General features: G+C 48.4%; 1 protein-coding gene across 2 annotated transcripts in view; it reads left to right on the top strand.

The window, feature by feature from the left end:
* Nucleotides 1-2,469, top strand: part of SNAP47 (synaptosome associated protein 47kDa) — a 57,383-nt gene extending 54,914 nt beyond the window's left edge. For both annotated transcript variants that reach the window (XM_015414113.1, XM_015414112.1), the window contains exon 5: nucleotides 2,236-2,469. In XM_015414113.1, coding sequence (XP_015269599.1) covers nucleotides 2,236-2,382 — 147 coding nt within the window. In that variant the 3' untranslated portion in view covers nucleotides 2,383-2,469. The remainder of the gene's footprint in view (nucleotides 1-2,235) is intronic.
* The last annotated feature ends 13,492 nt before the right edge of the window (nucleotides 2,470-15,961 follow it).

The following is a 15,961-nucleotide window of genomic DNA, read 5'->3' as shown; positions in this document are numbered from 1 at the left end:
TTGATACATGTTAAACTCTGAAGTTCTGGACTTGGCATAGCCGTTGTGTAGTAGAGCGGAGCCCAAAACGTGTAGCGGGGGGTAGGATGTTAAATAGTTGAATAATTGAGAGTTTTTCTTCCAGTTACACTGTTGCGGAACTGAATGGGAACAACTTGGTAGATTCATATAATTAACTGGGTTGGATAAACAGTGTTTCTTTTGTTCAGTGTTAAATTATCAGATGCTGAGGCACAGGCTACCCTAAACGTGCTGTCATGTCATTCAATAAAATTAGGTCTTCAGAGTTGTAATTTCTCAGTGCGTTTGCCCAAGTTAAAAATTTGGCAAGAAGGGCCGTTGAGTCCTCTAGGAAGTGGCAGAGGCCAGGCATCAGTGACTAGACGTCTTGTCATCATTTTACTCCACAAAAACTGTAGCTTCTCTCTATCCCCCCCCCCCTTTAATGTTTGGCCCAATCTCAGCGTTCCTATTTTGTTTCCAACTGCCTCCAAACCCAAAAGGCGGGAGTAAATCTTGCTGCTGTCAGACACTCTATGAGAAAATAAAGCTGGTTTTGAGGTGTCCCCCCCCCCTCTTTACTGCCGCCTTGCCTTATTGTAGATGAAAAAGAAGCACAGCGGAGCCTGTGGAACTGGTGTGTGAACGAGACTCTGATTGTTTAAAGCATTCCATTTGAAATAAATGCATCTCAGTTACATCTTGGTCAAGTAATAAGCAAGCCACATGTATGTATGTATGCATGCATGCACACCAAGATACAAATATTTCAGAAGCCAGCCGGATTTCCTGGGGATCAGAGTCAGACCTCAGCAGCTCACTTCCCCCCACAAAATATTCTGAAGTGTCAAACAGAGGTCTCTCTCAAGAGCCAGCAACAATGCTCCCTCTAAGCTGTGGAATCTTGTGAGCAAAAATTCTACTTTGTGAGCTGCTGGCATTAAAGTTGTGAGCAAGCAATTTGGCTACTGCATAAATTAGTTTGCCCTGGAGCCATTCTTCCTGAGCTGAGATAAAAAATGTGTGGAGCCAGAGGCTAAAAAACTGTGAGCTCGCTCACACTAACTCAGCTTAGACGGAACACTGCCCGCCAAGTGTTTTTAGAAAGTGGGCACGGCCAGGTGGGGCTAGTGCCCAGCAGGGCTTCTGTTTGGCTGTGCAGATTAAAAGGCATCCTGTTAAAAGAGTTACTCTGAGCGTTATTTTCAGGTGGGTAGCCAAGTTAGTCTAAAGCAGAGGTTCCCAAACTTATTTGGCCTACTGCCCCCTTTTCAGAAAAAAAAATTACACGGGGCACCGCCTGGAAATCTACCTTCAAGAAGTGGGCAAAAAGATGGAGTGACAAATTTGCACATGGTCAAGAAAGATGATCTTGTAAGTACAGAAAGATGTTGTTGGCCTGAAGCCAGAGGCCAGCAGCAACCACCACACAATAGCCCAGCAGCAATACCAGCCTTACAAGGGTGCACATGCATTTGCAGTTTGCAAATGCATGGCTGTGATTGGCTGTGGGGACCCCTTTCCATCTCCCCCTCCCTCCCTGATCCCAGGAGAAGGCAGGAAAAGGCTGCTGTAGGTTCTGGACTCTTCTTTCTTTATGCTTCCAACACCACCTTATTTTTATTCAACACCCCCCAATTGCACCCAAGGCTCCTATCACCCACCTGGATCGTTCCAGTGCCCCCCAGGGGGCGGTATTGCCCACTTTGGGAACCAGTGGTCTAAAGCAACAGAACAAAGTTGGGAGTCCAGTGGAACTTTTAAGACCAACAAAGTTTTATTGAAGGTGTAAGCTTCTGTGTGCTTGAATAAAACTTGGTTTGTCTTAAAGGTGCCACTGGACTCCAGCTTTGTTCATATGAGAGTTACGTTACACATGGCCTCACTCCCTGGCATTTTGTGATTGGCTCTGCCTCCCGTGGCAGCCATTCCGACACTATGTCTGACCCTGACCCACAGGCACAAAAAAGCTTGGGGATCCCCGGTGTGGACTGCGGCCCATTCTTGGGCGTTGTGCCTTGAAATAAGGCAGGAACTGAGCTAAGTGTCCTTCACATATGCGGAATGATCTTTCAACTGTTCTTTGACTTTGTATGTTCTATATTCTTGCAGGGCTCTTTTTGTAGAAAAAGCCCAGCAGGAACTCATTAGCATAACAGGCCATCCGTTCTAAATTGCTGACACAGATTTAAGCAGCCGGTTCCAACAAACTAACCTTGGAATGTCTTCCGACAGATCCTGCGGAAACTCAAGAGCCTGGCCCTGGAAACGGAGACAGAACTGGAAAGGCAGGATGAAGCCCTGGACGTCATCACCTCTTCCGTCGATCGCGCCACCACAAGCATTGACAAGCAGAACCGTAGAATAAAGAAACTGACGTAGTGTGTCGGAGGAGCCCGTCGGGACCAGGCAGGCAGTGACTGCCCTTTGGCGCACGAGTCGTAATCGTCTCTAGTGTTGTGTTGTCCTAAACTCTTATAAGGGAGGGGCTTGGGATTGCTGGGAGACAATATTTATTAGCGGGGGGTTAGTTCTGAGAGGCCTTCCCTGCTGTAAGAGAATGTTCCGTTCAGTTGTGGCGAAACCAACGGTCTAAAGCAACAGAACAAAGTTGGGAGTCCAGTGGAACTTTTAAGACCAACAAAGTTTTATTGAAGGTGTAAGCTTCTGTGTGCTTGAATAAAACTTGGTTTGTCTTAAAGGTGCCACTGGACTCCAGCTTTGTTCATATGAGAGTTACGTTGCACATGGCCTCACTCCCTGGCATGTTGTGATTGGCTCTGCCTCCTGTGGCAACCATTCCGACTCTATGTCTGACCCTGACCCACAGGCACAAAAAAGCTTGGGGATCCCTGGTGTGGACTGTGTCCCATTCTTGGGCATTGTGCCTTGAAATAAGGCAGGAACTGATCTAAGTGTCCTTCACATATGCATAATGATCTCTCAACTGATCTCTGACTTTATACATTCTATATTCTTAGTAAACAATAAGAAAGATCCGTAGGGGCCTTGCAACAGGGAAGATGTAGAGTCCGTTCTAAATTGCTGACACAGATTTAAGCAGCCGGTTCCAACAAACTAACCTTGGAATGTCTTCCGACAGATCCTGCGGAAACTCAAGAGCCTGGCCCTGGAAACGGAGACAGAACTGGAAAGGCAGGATGAAGCCCTGGACGTCATCACCTCTTCCGTCGATCGAGCCACCACAAGCATTGACAAGCAGAACCGTAGAATAAAGAAACTGACGTAGTGTGTCGGAGGAGCCCATCGGGACCAGGCAGGCAGCGACTGCCCTTTGGTGCACGAGTCGTAATCGTCTCTAATGTTGTGTTGTCCTAAACTCTTATAAGGGAGGGGCTTGGGATTGCAGGGAGAAAATATTTATTAGCGGGGGGTTCGTTCTGAGAGGCCTTCCCTGCTGTATGTTCCGTTCAGTTGTGGCGAAACCAACCCTGCTCTCGCGCTGAATCGTAGAGCGTTGTGAATTCCAGCAGACTCGAGACTGCCACGTTACGTGTTCATCAATAGCTTTGGAAAAGCAGATTTGTCCCAGGATCTATGGGAATTGAGAGAACGCTGGACTACGGCGCGATGCCTTGAGAGAATCTCGATGTGTTCTTACAGAAAACGGAAGACAATGTACCGTTTGCAGAGTTTTCCCTCGATTTGCCTAATGAATGGCTCACGTTAATAATTGCACTTTTTGTACGCAGAGGTTTTTGTCTCTCCCCCAAGGGCATGATTGGCATGTTTCAGGTTAAAACAGCATGTGATCATCCAACCACCACAAGCCAATTTAGCGGCAAGAATTTAAGAGCATCGTAGGGCTAGACAAAAAGAGCTTCTAGTCATGCACTCAGTTGCCAACTGGCTGCTTCCTGGGAAGAGACCCACACAGAATGTGTGAAAGGACACTGCCTCTGAAACGTGGAGGAGGTGCCATTAGCCGCCCGTGGCTAATTAGGGCTGCGACACCATCCTCCATGAATTTGCCTGATCCCTTTTTAAAGCCATATGAGCTAACGGCAAACGCCTGCTGACGCAATTGGGTTGGCCAGTGAGTTCCTATCAGTGACCTGGACAGATGCTTAAGAGGCAGGGAGCCAATCCCATGCCGCGTCAAAAGCTCGTTTCATGCTCGTGGTGCACCTTATGTATTTGAAAGGGAATCGCTGTCAACGAAATATCATGGATCTTGTTCAGTTCTCAAACCTGTCTAGTTATTTTAAATGAAGTCTTCCTAGCCCAGAAACTGTTTTAACAGAATAGGTTTCTAGATGTGGATACAGCATTGTACGTATTTGTGCCATCCCGTTGTGTCGTCGGTGGTTTTAAGCTGTCCCTGCCGCGTTATTCTTGGCGTGCAACTTGTTCTGTGTCATCTTCCCCCCCCCCCCCCCGGTTGCCCGAGTTCTAAAAGCTATACTTTCTGGTTTAGGGTATGAGCTCTGGAAATACGGGTTTCGGTGAAAAACTCGAGAGCCCAAAGCAACAGCTAGGCCACGTTGCCCAATGAAGTGACTTCGAGTTCCCTGATTTGGTTCCAAGTGAAAGGCAAAACATTTAGGTCTTCCCATTTCGGCTTGAAGCTCTAGGGCAGGGGCCTCCAACGTGTTGCCCGTGGGCGCCATTGTGCCCAGCGATACCTTTTCTGGCACCCACCAGGTGTTTTTAGGAAGTGGGTGGGGCCAAGTAAAACTTTGCCCAGCAAGGCTTCTGATTGGCTGTTGGAGGTTTGATTGGTGCTGCAGATTTAAAAAACAAACAAACATTACTTAGGCAGCAGCTGCCAAGGAAGGATCTACACTGTGTTACTGAAGTAAAGCTGTGGCAATCAATTTTTTGGGCTGGCTCCACCTCCCGTGGCAGCCATTTTGTTGCCGCGCCCGCCACGTCGTAATTCCAGATCTGGCCACAGGCTCAAAAAAGTTGGGGAGCCCTGCTCCGGGGACTGAGCTGAGCTCCCATTAGAGACAAAAAAAATCCATTAGCTCTGTTCAGTCTTAGCCTCGTATGTAGTGTGTCTCTTTACCGTTGCAGAGCAAATCGTAGAAGAGTAGAAAAGAGGAAACACTGCTGCAGTGAATCGAATGTATGTTTTGTTTTTTTTCCAGTGCAGAAACTGCAGCTTTGGACAGCTAGCCCCGTCTTTAAAAGCAGCTGTCCCGCCTTCTGCCTTTTGCATTTTTAATGCCTTGCTTGCCTCCTTGATTTTGCCAAACCTCTGCTGCCTCGGGTGCTTTAAAAAAAAAAAGACTCGAAAGCTTCTTTACCATACAACAGCCAGTTTAAGGATCCCAAGTCACAACACTACATAGCTAATCAGATGAGGCCCTGCAACAGCGTCACACGGAAGGTCCCTGGTTCAATCCCCAATATCTCCAGTTAAGAAAGGATCTGGCAGTACGTGATGTGGAAGACTCCTGAGACCCTGGAGAAGAAGAAGAAGAGATTGGATTTATACCCCACCCTTCACTTGGAGTCTCAGAGGGGCTTACAAACTCCTTTACCTTCCCCTCCCCACAACAGACACCCTGTGAGGTGGGTGGGGCTGAGAGAGCTCTTGACACAAACTGCTCTTTTTCAAGGACAGCTGTGCCAGAGCTTGTGACTGACCCAAGGTCACACCAGCAGCTGCATGTGGAGGAGTGGGGAATCAAACCCGGTTCTCCCAGATTAGAGTCCGCACACTTAACCACTACATCAAACTGGCTAAATAACACGGAAGGGCCCCTTGACTCAAGCGGGAGGCCGACCCCTGGGAAACAGCTCTCCCTCCCACCGAAATGCTCCTCAGAGGAGGAGGAGGAGAAGAAGAAGAGGAGGAGGAAGAGGAGGAGATTGGATTTATCCCCCGCCCTTCACTTCCCAAAGGTGTCTCAGAGCGGCTTACAAACTCCTTCCCCTTCCCCTCCCCACAACAGACACCCTGGGAGGCAGGTAGGTCTGAGAGAACTCCAACACAAACTGCTCTTTCTCAAGGACAGCTGTGCCAGAGCTTGTGAGTGACCCAGGGTCACACCAGCAGGTGCAAGTGGAGGAGTAGGGAATCAAACCCGGTTCTCCCAGATTAGAGTCCGCACACTTAACCATGACACCAAACTGGCGGTCTGAGTGGACAGCACTGACCTTGGTGGACCCAGGGATAAAACAGCTTCATGTGAGAGTCTCTGGCTCAGTGGCAGAGCCTCTGCTTGGCACGCAAAACGTCCCAGGTTCAATTCCCGGCATCTCCAGTTGACAGATCCGAGCAGTGATATGAAAGACGGCCGCCTGAGACCCTGGAGGGCCACTGCCAGTCTGAGTAGACAGTACCGACTCTGATGGACCAGTGATCTGACTCATGGCAGTTTTCGGGGGGGGGCGCACTGGGGGGGACATGATATCACTTCTGACATAACAAATTTTTTTTAAAAAATGTATCATGTGTGATCCGCCTCGCATCCCAGTGAAGAAGCCGGATGGGGCCAATGTGCCAGTGAGAGAAGGGAAGGTTTTTAAAGGGACATATGCAGGCCCCAGCTAACCCTAAGCAAGGAGAAGACTCTTGAGAGTCCCTTGGACTGCAAGGAGATCAAATCAGTCCATCCTAAAAGAAGTCAACCCTGACTGTTCCCTGGAAGGCCAGATAATGAAACTGAAGCTCAAAGACTTTGGCCACCCAATGAGAAGGGAGCACTCACTGGAGAAGAAGACCCTGATGCTGGGAAAGACTGAAGGTCAAAGAAGAAGGGGACAGCAAAGGATGAGATGGTTAGACAGTGTCATCGATGCAACGAACATGAAATTGAGCCAACTTCAGAGGACGGCGGAAGACAGGAGGGCCTGGCGTGATCTTGTCCATGGGGTCGCAAAGAGTCGGACTCGACTGTGCGACTGAACAACAACAACAATGCAGGGGGACCCCCCTTCACTTGGCCCTGCAGCAAGCACGATCATCACCGGTTGCCCCAGGCTCCCTCCCCCTCCCAGGGGTGCTGCAAATTCAATAGGGGGCCCTTCCCCGTGCACCCCACCGCTGGCTACGGCTCTGTCTCAAAAGTGCTCCGGAAATCTAGCTGTTAGAATGGGATGTTTCTCTTTCACCTGACACCCCCACCCCCAGACGGGCTTCTCTTTCGTCTCCTCCGGCCCACCCCAGTTTCATTCAGTCCTAACAAAAATAACTTAAGTGCATGAAAGATTAGCTCACTGTGGCATGAGCTTTCACTGGCCGGAGCCTGACTGTTTAAGCTTTCCACACCGAATTAAATATGAGAGCCAGGGTGGCATAGAAGTCGGAGAGTTGAAGTGGGATCTGGCAGACCCAGGTTCAAATCCCCACCCTGCCTTGGAAGCTCAGAGGGTGACCCTGGGCCGGTCACACACACTCAGCCTAACCTACCTCACAGGGGAACGAAGTCTGAGTCCAGGGGCACGTCTAAGACCAATAACGTTTTATTCCTGGTATACGCTTCCGTGTGCGTGCCAAACTTTGTTCCGCCGCTTCGGACCAACAGGGCTACCCTCCTGAATCTACCTGACGGGGTTCTGCGATAGATCAAGAGGGGAAGTCTTGTTAATCTGTCTGTAGCAGTCGGAAAGAGTAAGAGTCCAGGAACACCTTAAAGTCCAGTACTGCAAAAAAAATGTTGTGGCAGAGTATGAGCTTTCATGGAGTCTCTGCTCGCTTCCCCTGATACAGGTAGAATGTAAGTCCATCTGTCCTATTTATTGGAAAGTGGAGTCGTTTCTGGAGCTGTAGTGGCTCAAGTGGTTAAGACGCTGAGCTGCAGACCGGAAGGTCAGTACTTCAGCATTTCGAGGCCCGAGTGCTGTGTAACGGAGTGACGGATCTGTCTCTGGCCCCAGCTCCTGCCAACCTAGCAGTTCGAAAGCAAGAAATTGCAAGTCGATAAATAGGCGCCGCTTCGCTGGGAAGGTAACAGCGTTCCGTGCGCCTCGGCATCTTGTCATGCCGGCCACGTGACCACGGAAACATCTTTGGACAGCGCTGGCTTTTCGGCTTGGAAACGGAGATGAGCGCCGCATCCCCATATTTGGATTCAACTGGCTTTCGAGCAAAGGAAACCTTTACCTACCTACCGGAGTGGTTTCAGATGTCAAATGGCATTAGCAGGCGTGATTGGATTAGGTGTGATACGCAGAGAGGTAGTAGGCATGGAGAAGTCAACACTGGTAATGAGACAGGAAGCCTAGGTCTCGATTGAGTCAATGCTGATTACCAGTGCTCATGACCAGTACTACCCAAGGTTTTCAAAAAGAAGAAAAGAAAAAAAGAACAAGTTATTGCCAATTCTACGTTGAATGACTTGTGTCATTTCTGGAGGGAAAAATACATTTGGAGGGAAAGATACAATTGTCTGTATTTCTTATACTCAAAGACCTGAGGAAAGCAGTGTCAGGTTTGTCCTTCTTCAATTGTATTTTTTAGGCTTGGCATGAGCTTTGGCGCTTGTTTCGAGCTACTGTTCCCACGATCTTTCGTTTCCGACACAAGAGGGTCTGATCCCGGCAGCCGGCTCCTATTAAAAATTGCACTTTATCCCCCAAATGCTGCACCTTCTTAGTACTTTCCACTCTACATTGTATCTTTTTTGAAATGGGGGGGGGAGGGACTGAAAAAGAAAACAAGGGTTAGAACATTAGAAAAGCAAATGTTCACGTTTTGCAATTGATTGCAAAAAAAAATAGTTTTTAAGCTAGTTTTCCTGGTTGGTTAATGTTGTCCACTATTACAATGAACTGGATCCTAATAACTACAAGAGGGAGGCGGGTTCCTTTTAACCCCCCGGAAAGGTCGTGCTGGGGTTTTGTGGGGCCCCACGTGAAGAAAAAGCCATGAAGGATGGGTTGCGGTAAGGAGGGGAACCCGACCCGGTTGCTCCTCCCATCTTGCACCTGTGAAAAAGCCAACAGGTCCAACACCACTGTTCATGTTCCACTGCCCAAATCTTCACATGGTGGTAACGAATATTGTTTTGAAGTTTGGGGGTCAAGAAGCGATTTTCCTCCAGGTCGGATTGACCCAGGGACCCTGGAGGGTTTTTTGCCTTCCTCACAGAGCAGGGGCCACTGCGTTGTGCAGCGGGTTGGACTAGATGACCCTTGGGGTCCCTTCCAGCTCTATGTTTCTGTGTTCCATGTTTCTATGAAGTTGTACATAGAGGACTTGGCCTGCTGCCCATTCAGATTGCCCTCATATGCTATAGGAGGCGTGACCTTACGTGGCATTTGCACATTCATTCATCATGCACTTTCATCCCCTTTCCCCCCTTTCCTTAAGGCTCTCTTTTTTAATATTTTCAGCTGTTGCATTTTCTTATTGGAAAACTGTAATGAATTGATTTTGTATTGAATTACTGCACTACCGCTAAGCGTACAAGACTGTGTTCAAAATAACAATGTGCTCTTTTCCGTGTTTGTATTTGGAAGCCCTCTGTTGGCCCATTGTAACAAGTTCTTTCCTGTTATTAAAGTCGTGGAATAAACTGGAATAGTGGACGTCCCTTCATGGAACTCCATACTGTGTACTCTTAGCGTGTGGCCCTACTAAGAAGCATGCATCCTTTGTGCCAGGCTGAATTGTTTTGAGATGGAAGACGGGTGTTTTCTACAGAGTTCATTCTGGACTCATTGCCACAGGAAGTGGTGGCAGCTACGAGCATTGCCAGCTGCAAGAGGGGATTGGATAAACATCTGGAACAGAGGTCCATTAGTGGCTTTTAGCCACAAGGAATAGATGCAACACTCTGTCTGGGGTAGTAATGCTCTGTCTTCTTGGTGCTTTGGGGGGGCACAGCTGGAGGGCCTCTGGAGTTCTGGCCCCACTGGTGGACCTGGTGGCCTCTGGGTTTTGGCCACTGTGTGACAGAGAGTTCTGGACTGGATGGGCCATTGGCCTGATCCAGCATGGCTTCTCTTATGTTCTTATGTCTGGGGCAGTGATGCTCTATCTTCTTGGTACTTGGGGGGCAAAAGTGGAAGGGCTTCCAGAGCTCTGGCCCTGCTGGTGGACCTCCTGATGTCCCCTGGGTTTTGTCCTCTTGTGTGACACAGAGTGTTGGACTGGATGGGCCATTGGCCTGATCCCACATGGCTCCCCTTATGTTCTTATGTCTGGGGCAGTGATGCTCTATCTTCTTGGTGCTTGGGGGGGCACAGTGGGAGGGTTTCTGGATTTCTGCCCCCACTGCTGGACCTCCTGGTGGCCCCTGGTATTTTTGGCCACTGCGTGACACAGAGTGTTGGACTGGACGGGCCACTGGCCTGATCCAGCATGGCTTTTCTTGTGTTCTTAATATATTTTATTTATTTTACTTAATTTATACCCCCACCTTTCTCCTCAGTGGGGACCCACAGCAGCTTACCTCAGTCTCCCCTCCTCCGTTTTGAGACTCAGGTTCAAATCCCCACTCATGCCACAGAAGCTCACTGGTTGGGCCATTGGCCTGATCCAACATGACTCCCTTACGTTCTTAAGACTTCAGTAGTCCATCTTCATGTGCCTGTGTTCAAGTTCTGCCAGAGGATTAAATTTTGTTTATATACTGTTTGTTCCGTAGCTCAGACTGCCTTGAAAAATCTGTATGAGGGTAAGTGGAACAGATTTTTTTAGACAAAAAAGATCCCCCATCCGTACATTTTTTGGGATGCATTCATTATTTATTTATTTATTGAAAGCATTTTTATGCTGCCTTTCCACCTGATCAGGGTCCCCAAGGCCATGAACATAAAAAAACATTAAAACATTTGGAACAATTAAAAACAGACTTTAAATTATATAATAATTCAGTAAAAACACCTTGGCAAACGACATGAGAACCAGGAAGGAGGGTTGCTAGCCATTGATGGGGTCGTACCTGGTGAAACCCAAGACATTTTCACCAACGTTCCCTCTAAGCTGTGGAATCCTGTGAGCAAAAATTCTACTTTGTGAGCTACTGGCATTAAAGTTGTGAGCGAGCGATTTGGCTGCTGCATAAATTAGCTCTCTCTGGAGCAATGTTCCCTCTAAGTTGTGGAGTCTCGTGAGCAAAAATTCTACTTTGTGAGCTACTAGCATTAAAGTTGTGAGCGAGCAATTTGGCTGCTGCATAAATTAGTTTGCTCTGGAGCCCTCCTTCCTGAGCTAAGGCAAAAATGTGTGAGCTGGAGGCTAAAAAAACTGAGCTAGCTCACACTGACTCAGCTTAGAGGGAACACTGCTCTGGAGCCCTCCTTCCTGAGTGGACGCAAAACTGTGAGCCGGAGGTTAAAAAACTGTGAGCTAGCTCACACTAACTCAGCTTAGAGGGAACACTGGTCTTCACCTGCTTGCAAAAGACACCGATAGGGTAAGGCAGACGGATCTCCGTGGGGAGGGAGCTCCAAAGTTCTACCCGCCACGAGATATTAACAGCGATAGTGACCGTCTTGGCTGGCACCCCCTTCTGCTCTTTGCACTTGCCGTGCCCCTCTCCCACTCCCACCCGCGAAGTGTTCAGCGTGTCATGGGGGCGGGGAGGAAAGCTGGAACTAGCTATCTGAGGTTTTTTTAGATTAGTGTTATTCAGGGCTGTTTTTGGGCAGGAACACACAGGAACGGAGTTCTGGCTGGCTCCCAAGTTGGCCACGCCCAGCAGGAACTCATTGGCATAATAGGCCACACCCAACAGCAGAAACTCATTAGGATTGGCTACGTTAGGGGTGTGTGGCCTAACATGCAAAGGAGTCCCTGCTCCAAAAAAGCCCTGGGTTCTGACAACAAACAAGGAAAACAGAATAAGAAGCAAAAGGTGGGTGTGGCTGGATGAGCACACTTCTGGTAACATGGGGGTGCGGCCTAATAGGCTAATGAGCTGTGCTGTTGGGGTGTGGTCTAATATGCTAATGAGTTTCTGGTGTTGGGTGTGGCCTATTATGCTAATGAGTTCCTGCTGGGCTTTTTCTACAAAAAAAGCCCTGGTGTTATTAATGTTATTCAGATGTTTTATTCTATGTTTGAATGTTTTTGTCATTATCTTACATTGCCCAGAGCACTGCAGTAGCAGGGATTGGGCAAGCCATGATAATAATAATAACCTGGCCTTGGGTTTCATTAAAAATATTTCTGTGCCACCAATCTTTGGGAATGACAGGAGCGCTCCGTTCATGAATCTTCGCTGCACAATGTGTCTTTTGTAAGACCAGCAATAAGCATCGACAGACTACAATTGAAAACTCCCCCCCCCCTTTGGCAGCGGGCTTGTAATTCCGGTAACTCCCATTGGGGGTTGACTTTTTATCATATTGATGCCAAATTAACTGGTAGTTGTTAAACTGAATGAATTGTATACATGTACCTGATAAGGATGTAATAATAGCACACTATGCATTTTAGAATGACAACTACAAATAGAACATGTCAATTTACAAAAGGTTTTTGTATATTCATTCGTTACTTGACCCCTGTTTGGAGTCAAGACAGTTACCAGTGCACCAAGGCAAAAAGATCACAGCCCTTTACACCCTACCTTTCAGTATGTTGACAGAACATGCAGGGTGGGACAGCAGGCACAAGTACACTGGCCCCACTGTTGTGATCCACCATCTCATAAACATCACACCCAGGGGTCATTTCCTGCAGGAGCGCACAGGAGCGGAGCTCCGGCAGTAAAGAGCCCAGGGGGAAGGCACATGCAACAAGCCCCGCCCCCTGCTCCCAGCAGCCCTCAGTCAGAGCAAGAAGCAGCCAGGTAAGCTGCAGAGCCCCCCGCCCAAAACAGTCCAGTGGCACCTTTAAGACCATGTTTTATTCAGGTACTTCAGGTACAAGCTCTCCCTCCTCTGCGAGGACAGATCTGCACATCCCCCCCCCCATCCCAATAGCTAGCAATCCAAAACAGTCCAGTGGAGCCTGAGCGGTGGGTGTTGCCTTCTGACACACTTCCGGTGATGTCAGGGGGTGTGGCCTATGCAAATAAGTTATGCAAATGAGTTATGCTAATGACCTCCTGCACCTCTTTTTCTACGAAATGACCCCTGATCACACCGATGCACAGAACCAGCCTCAAGACATGTGCTCCCTCCCGGTGCTGCTCTCCAAATGTTGCCAGTCATGAGGAAGGCGATGTGGTGCTTCTAGAGAAGACGAAAATACTGAGAAGACACGGAGGTGCTCGCTTTAGATGCGTGGCAAAGGATGCCCAATATGGCTGAGAACTGAAGCAAGCTTTTGTTACTGTGCTGAGTTTCTGTCGGAGTAAGAACCATCTGCACCTCTAGTGCATTAGCCTCCTTGGCATGCCACATGCACAGCGTTGAAACCCAGCCTTAATTTGGCTGATTTACGCTCCACGCCCAAGCTTTCCTCTGGGCGTTAGTTTTGATGCCGCTGCAGCTGCTGTGACGTGCCATCTGTGTTTTATGGAACTGCAATAAATCTTTCATTTTTGGAGTGGACTGTCTTTGGCGAGAATATAACATCTCTGTGGCTTCGAGATGTCCTGTGAATACATGTGGAGCATGGTGATGTGTGGACTGGCAAAACATGGATGTTCCGGGCAGCTGCCAGCGTCCGGCAGGGTAGGAACCTGTCTTTGATAACAGAAGCTCTTTCTGTTGTCCCTCAACTGGACTTCTGAAGTGTGACCAGGCCCAGGCATGGATCCTCCCCGCTCCCTTCTCATCCATGGCATTCCCCACCTGTCTTGGGCAGACAGAGATTATCCCATGACTTTATTTGGTAAGGTTTTCTCTTTCCAGAGTTGGTTTTGGCTGCAGCAGCAGACGATGTGGCCACAATGACACAGTCCTTCTCGGTAAAGCCAAGGTATGGAGACGCTGAGATGGACAGGATACTTAAGAACATGAGTAGGAGTTTGGGTCTAAGGAGGATGCTCCTCCCGGTGGCACTTTGTACCTCAAATATGCAGTCTCCTAAATTCTGCAGCACATCTTCCTCTTCCTCTCTGGGATTCACAATCGAAGGCGGCTTTTGCGTCCTCGGGGTTGCCTCTTAACCGCACTCGGTCCCATCAACTTCTCTTCGCAGTCAGCAAAACCACCAGTATTTCCATCTTCCCCCTTTCTCTGTTTCCCTTCTGGCTCTGGGAAACCACTAAGAACACATTTCCCTTGAATCTTGTTTGGCCGTGCCCGGCTGTGCATTCTAGCGGCAACCATGACGGCACACTGGGTAGATCGTTCCTGGTGTTCTTTTTGGTCCCATGCTGCAGCTTTCTTTGACCTGGTGTTCCGAAGCACATTTTCTCAAGAGCAGAGCTTCTCCCTCTTGAGCCCCGAAGGGCTTTTACAGTATGCCAGTCAACATCTTCATGTGGTCCCCCCCAGGTTTAAATGTTGCATCTTACCTTGGATTCATAAAAAACCCTAACCATAGATGGGCATTTACTAGAGCACGGCTCGATGTTTTACCCTCAGCAGTACTCTATGGCAGATATTCCCGGACCCCCATACATCAGAGAATCTCCTCCTGTTTGCTAGAGCAGGTGGAGTCGGCCTCTCATATAATGCTCCATTGTCCTATGTATGATGAAGAGAGACAGCAGTTGCTGATACCCCTTCTCTCACGTTTTAAACCCTTGTCTTATTATCTCACATATGACGAGGAATGTTTGATGAAGTTTTTATTGGCCGATACTTTTGATTCTGTCACACGCAGAGTTGCTAAATATTGTTACCTGGTAATCAAAAAGCGCATAATGTATTGTAACTCGAGCCATTAATGATGGAATTGACCGGTTTGGTATTTTAGTAATTAAGGTTGTAAGGATCCTATGTTGTAGACTCTGTGTTGTACTATTTTGTTGTACTACTTTGGTCTTTGCTGGTCTTATGACTGTTTTTAATAAACTTGAACTTGAACATGTGGTCCCCGGCCCCAAGGACGTCCGCCTCAACTGGTGGAATGAGCTCCCATACAAGATCAGGGCCCTGCGGGACCTTTTACAGCTCCGCAAGGCCTGCAAGACAGAGCTCTTCCGCCAGGCTTTTAATGAGAGCGAGGGACATCCCTCTCTTTTTACTGGACTTCTACTTAACGGGTCAGAACTGCATATTAGAGTTGGCATCTGTGAGGTTTTCATGTCAATGACAACGGCACTGGACAAAGGCCACGGTGGGATTTTATTAGTGTTTTAATTGTGCTAGTTTGGTGTAGTGGTTAAGTGCGCGGACTCTACTCTGGGAGAGCTGGGTTTGATTCCCCACTCCTCCACTTGCACCTGCTGGATGACCTTGGGCAAGCCGTAGCTCTGACAAGAGCTGTCCTTGAAAAAAAGAGCAGTTTCTGTCAGAGCTCTCTCAGCCCCACCGACCTCACAGGGTGTCTGTTGTGGGGAGGGGAAGGGAAAGGAGTTTGTAAGCCACTCTGAGACACCTTTGGGTAGTGAAGGGCTGATTTCTTTTAGGATTGACTGATTTGATCTTCTTACAGTCCAAGGGACTCTCAAGAGTCTTCTCCAGCACCATAGTTCAAAAGAATCTATTCTTCGGCGCTTGGCCTTCCTTATAGTCCATGGGGAAAATCCCATGGACAGTTCTTCTGCTACAGACAGACTAACACAGCTACCTATCTTGATCTGTCTGAAGAAGTGAGCAGTGACTCACAAAAGCTCGTCCCCTGCCACCCATCCAGTCCAACACTCCGTCCGTGCTTGTAGCCGCCGCCACTTCCCGTGGCAGTGAATTCCATGTGTTCATCACTCTTTGTTAGTCTTTAAGGTGCTCCTGGACTCTTGCTCTTATCTGCTGCTACAGACAGACTAACACTTATGGGGGGAGGCTGAGAGAGCTGTGACTGGCCCAAGGTCACCCAGCTGGCTTCATGTGGAGTAGTGCGGAATCAAACCCGGTTCTCCAGATTAGAGTCCTGCCATGCTTCAGGACTCTTAACCATGCTGCTGCCTTAAGATACTCAGGGAGGCATCTGTGGTTCTTCTCTCCATGGTATCTTTGCAACAACCCTGCGAGGAATGCC

Source organism: Gekko japonicus, unplaced genomic scaffold (genome assembly GCF_001447785.1).
Source record: "Gekko japonicus isolate JY-2015 unplaced genomic scaffold, Gekko_japonicus_V1.1 scaffold3813, whole genome shotgun sequence".
Lineage (NCBI taxonomy): Eukaryota > Metazoa > Chordata > Lepidosauria > Squamata > Gekkonidae > Gekko > Gekko japonicus.
Note: the sequence above shows the minus strand (reverse complement) of the source record. Positions and strands in the feature narration are given on the sequence as shown.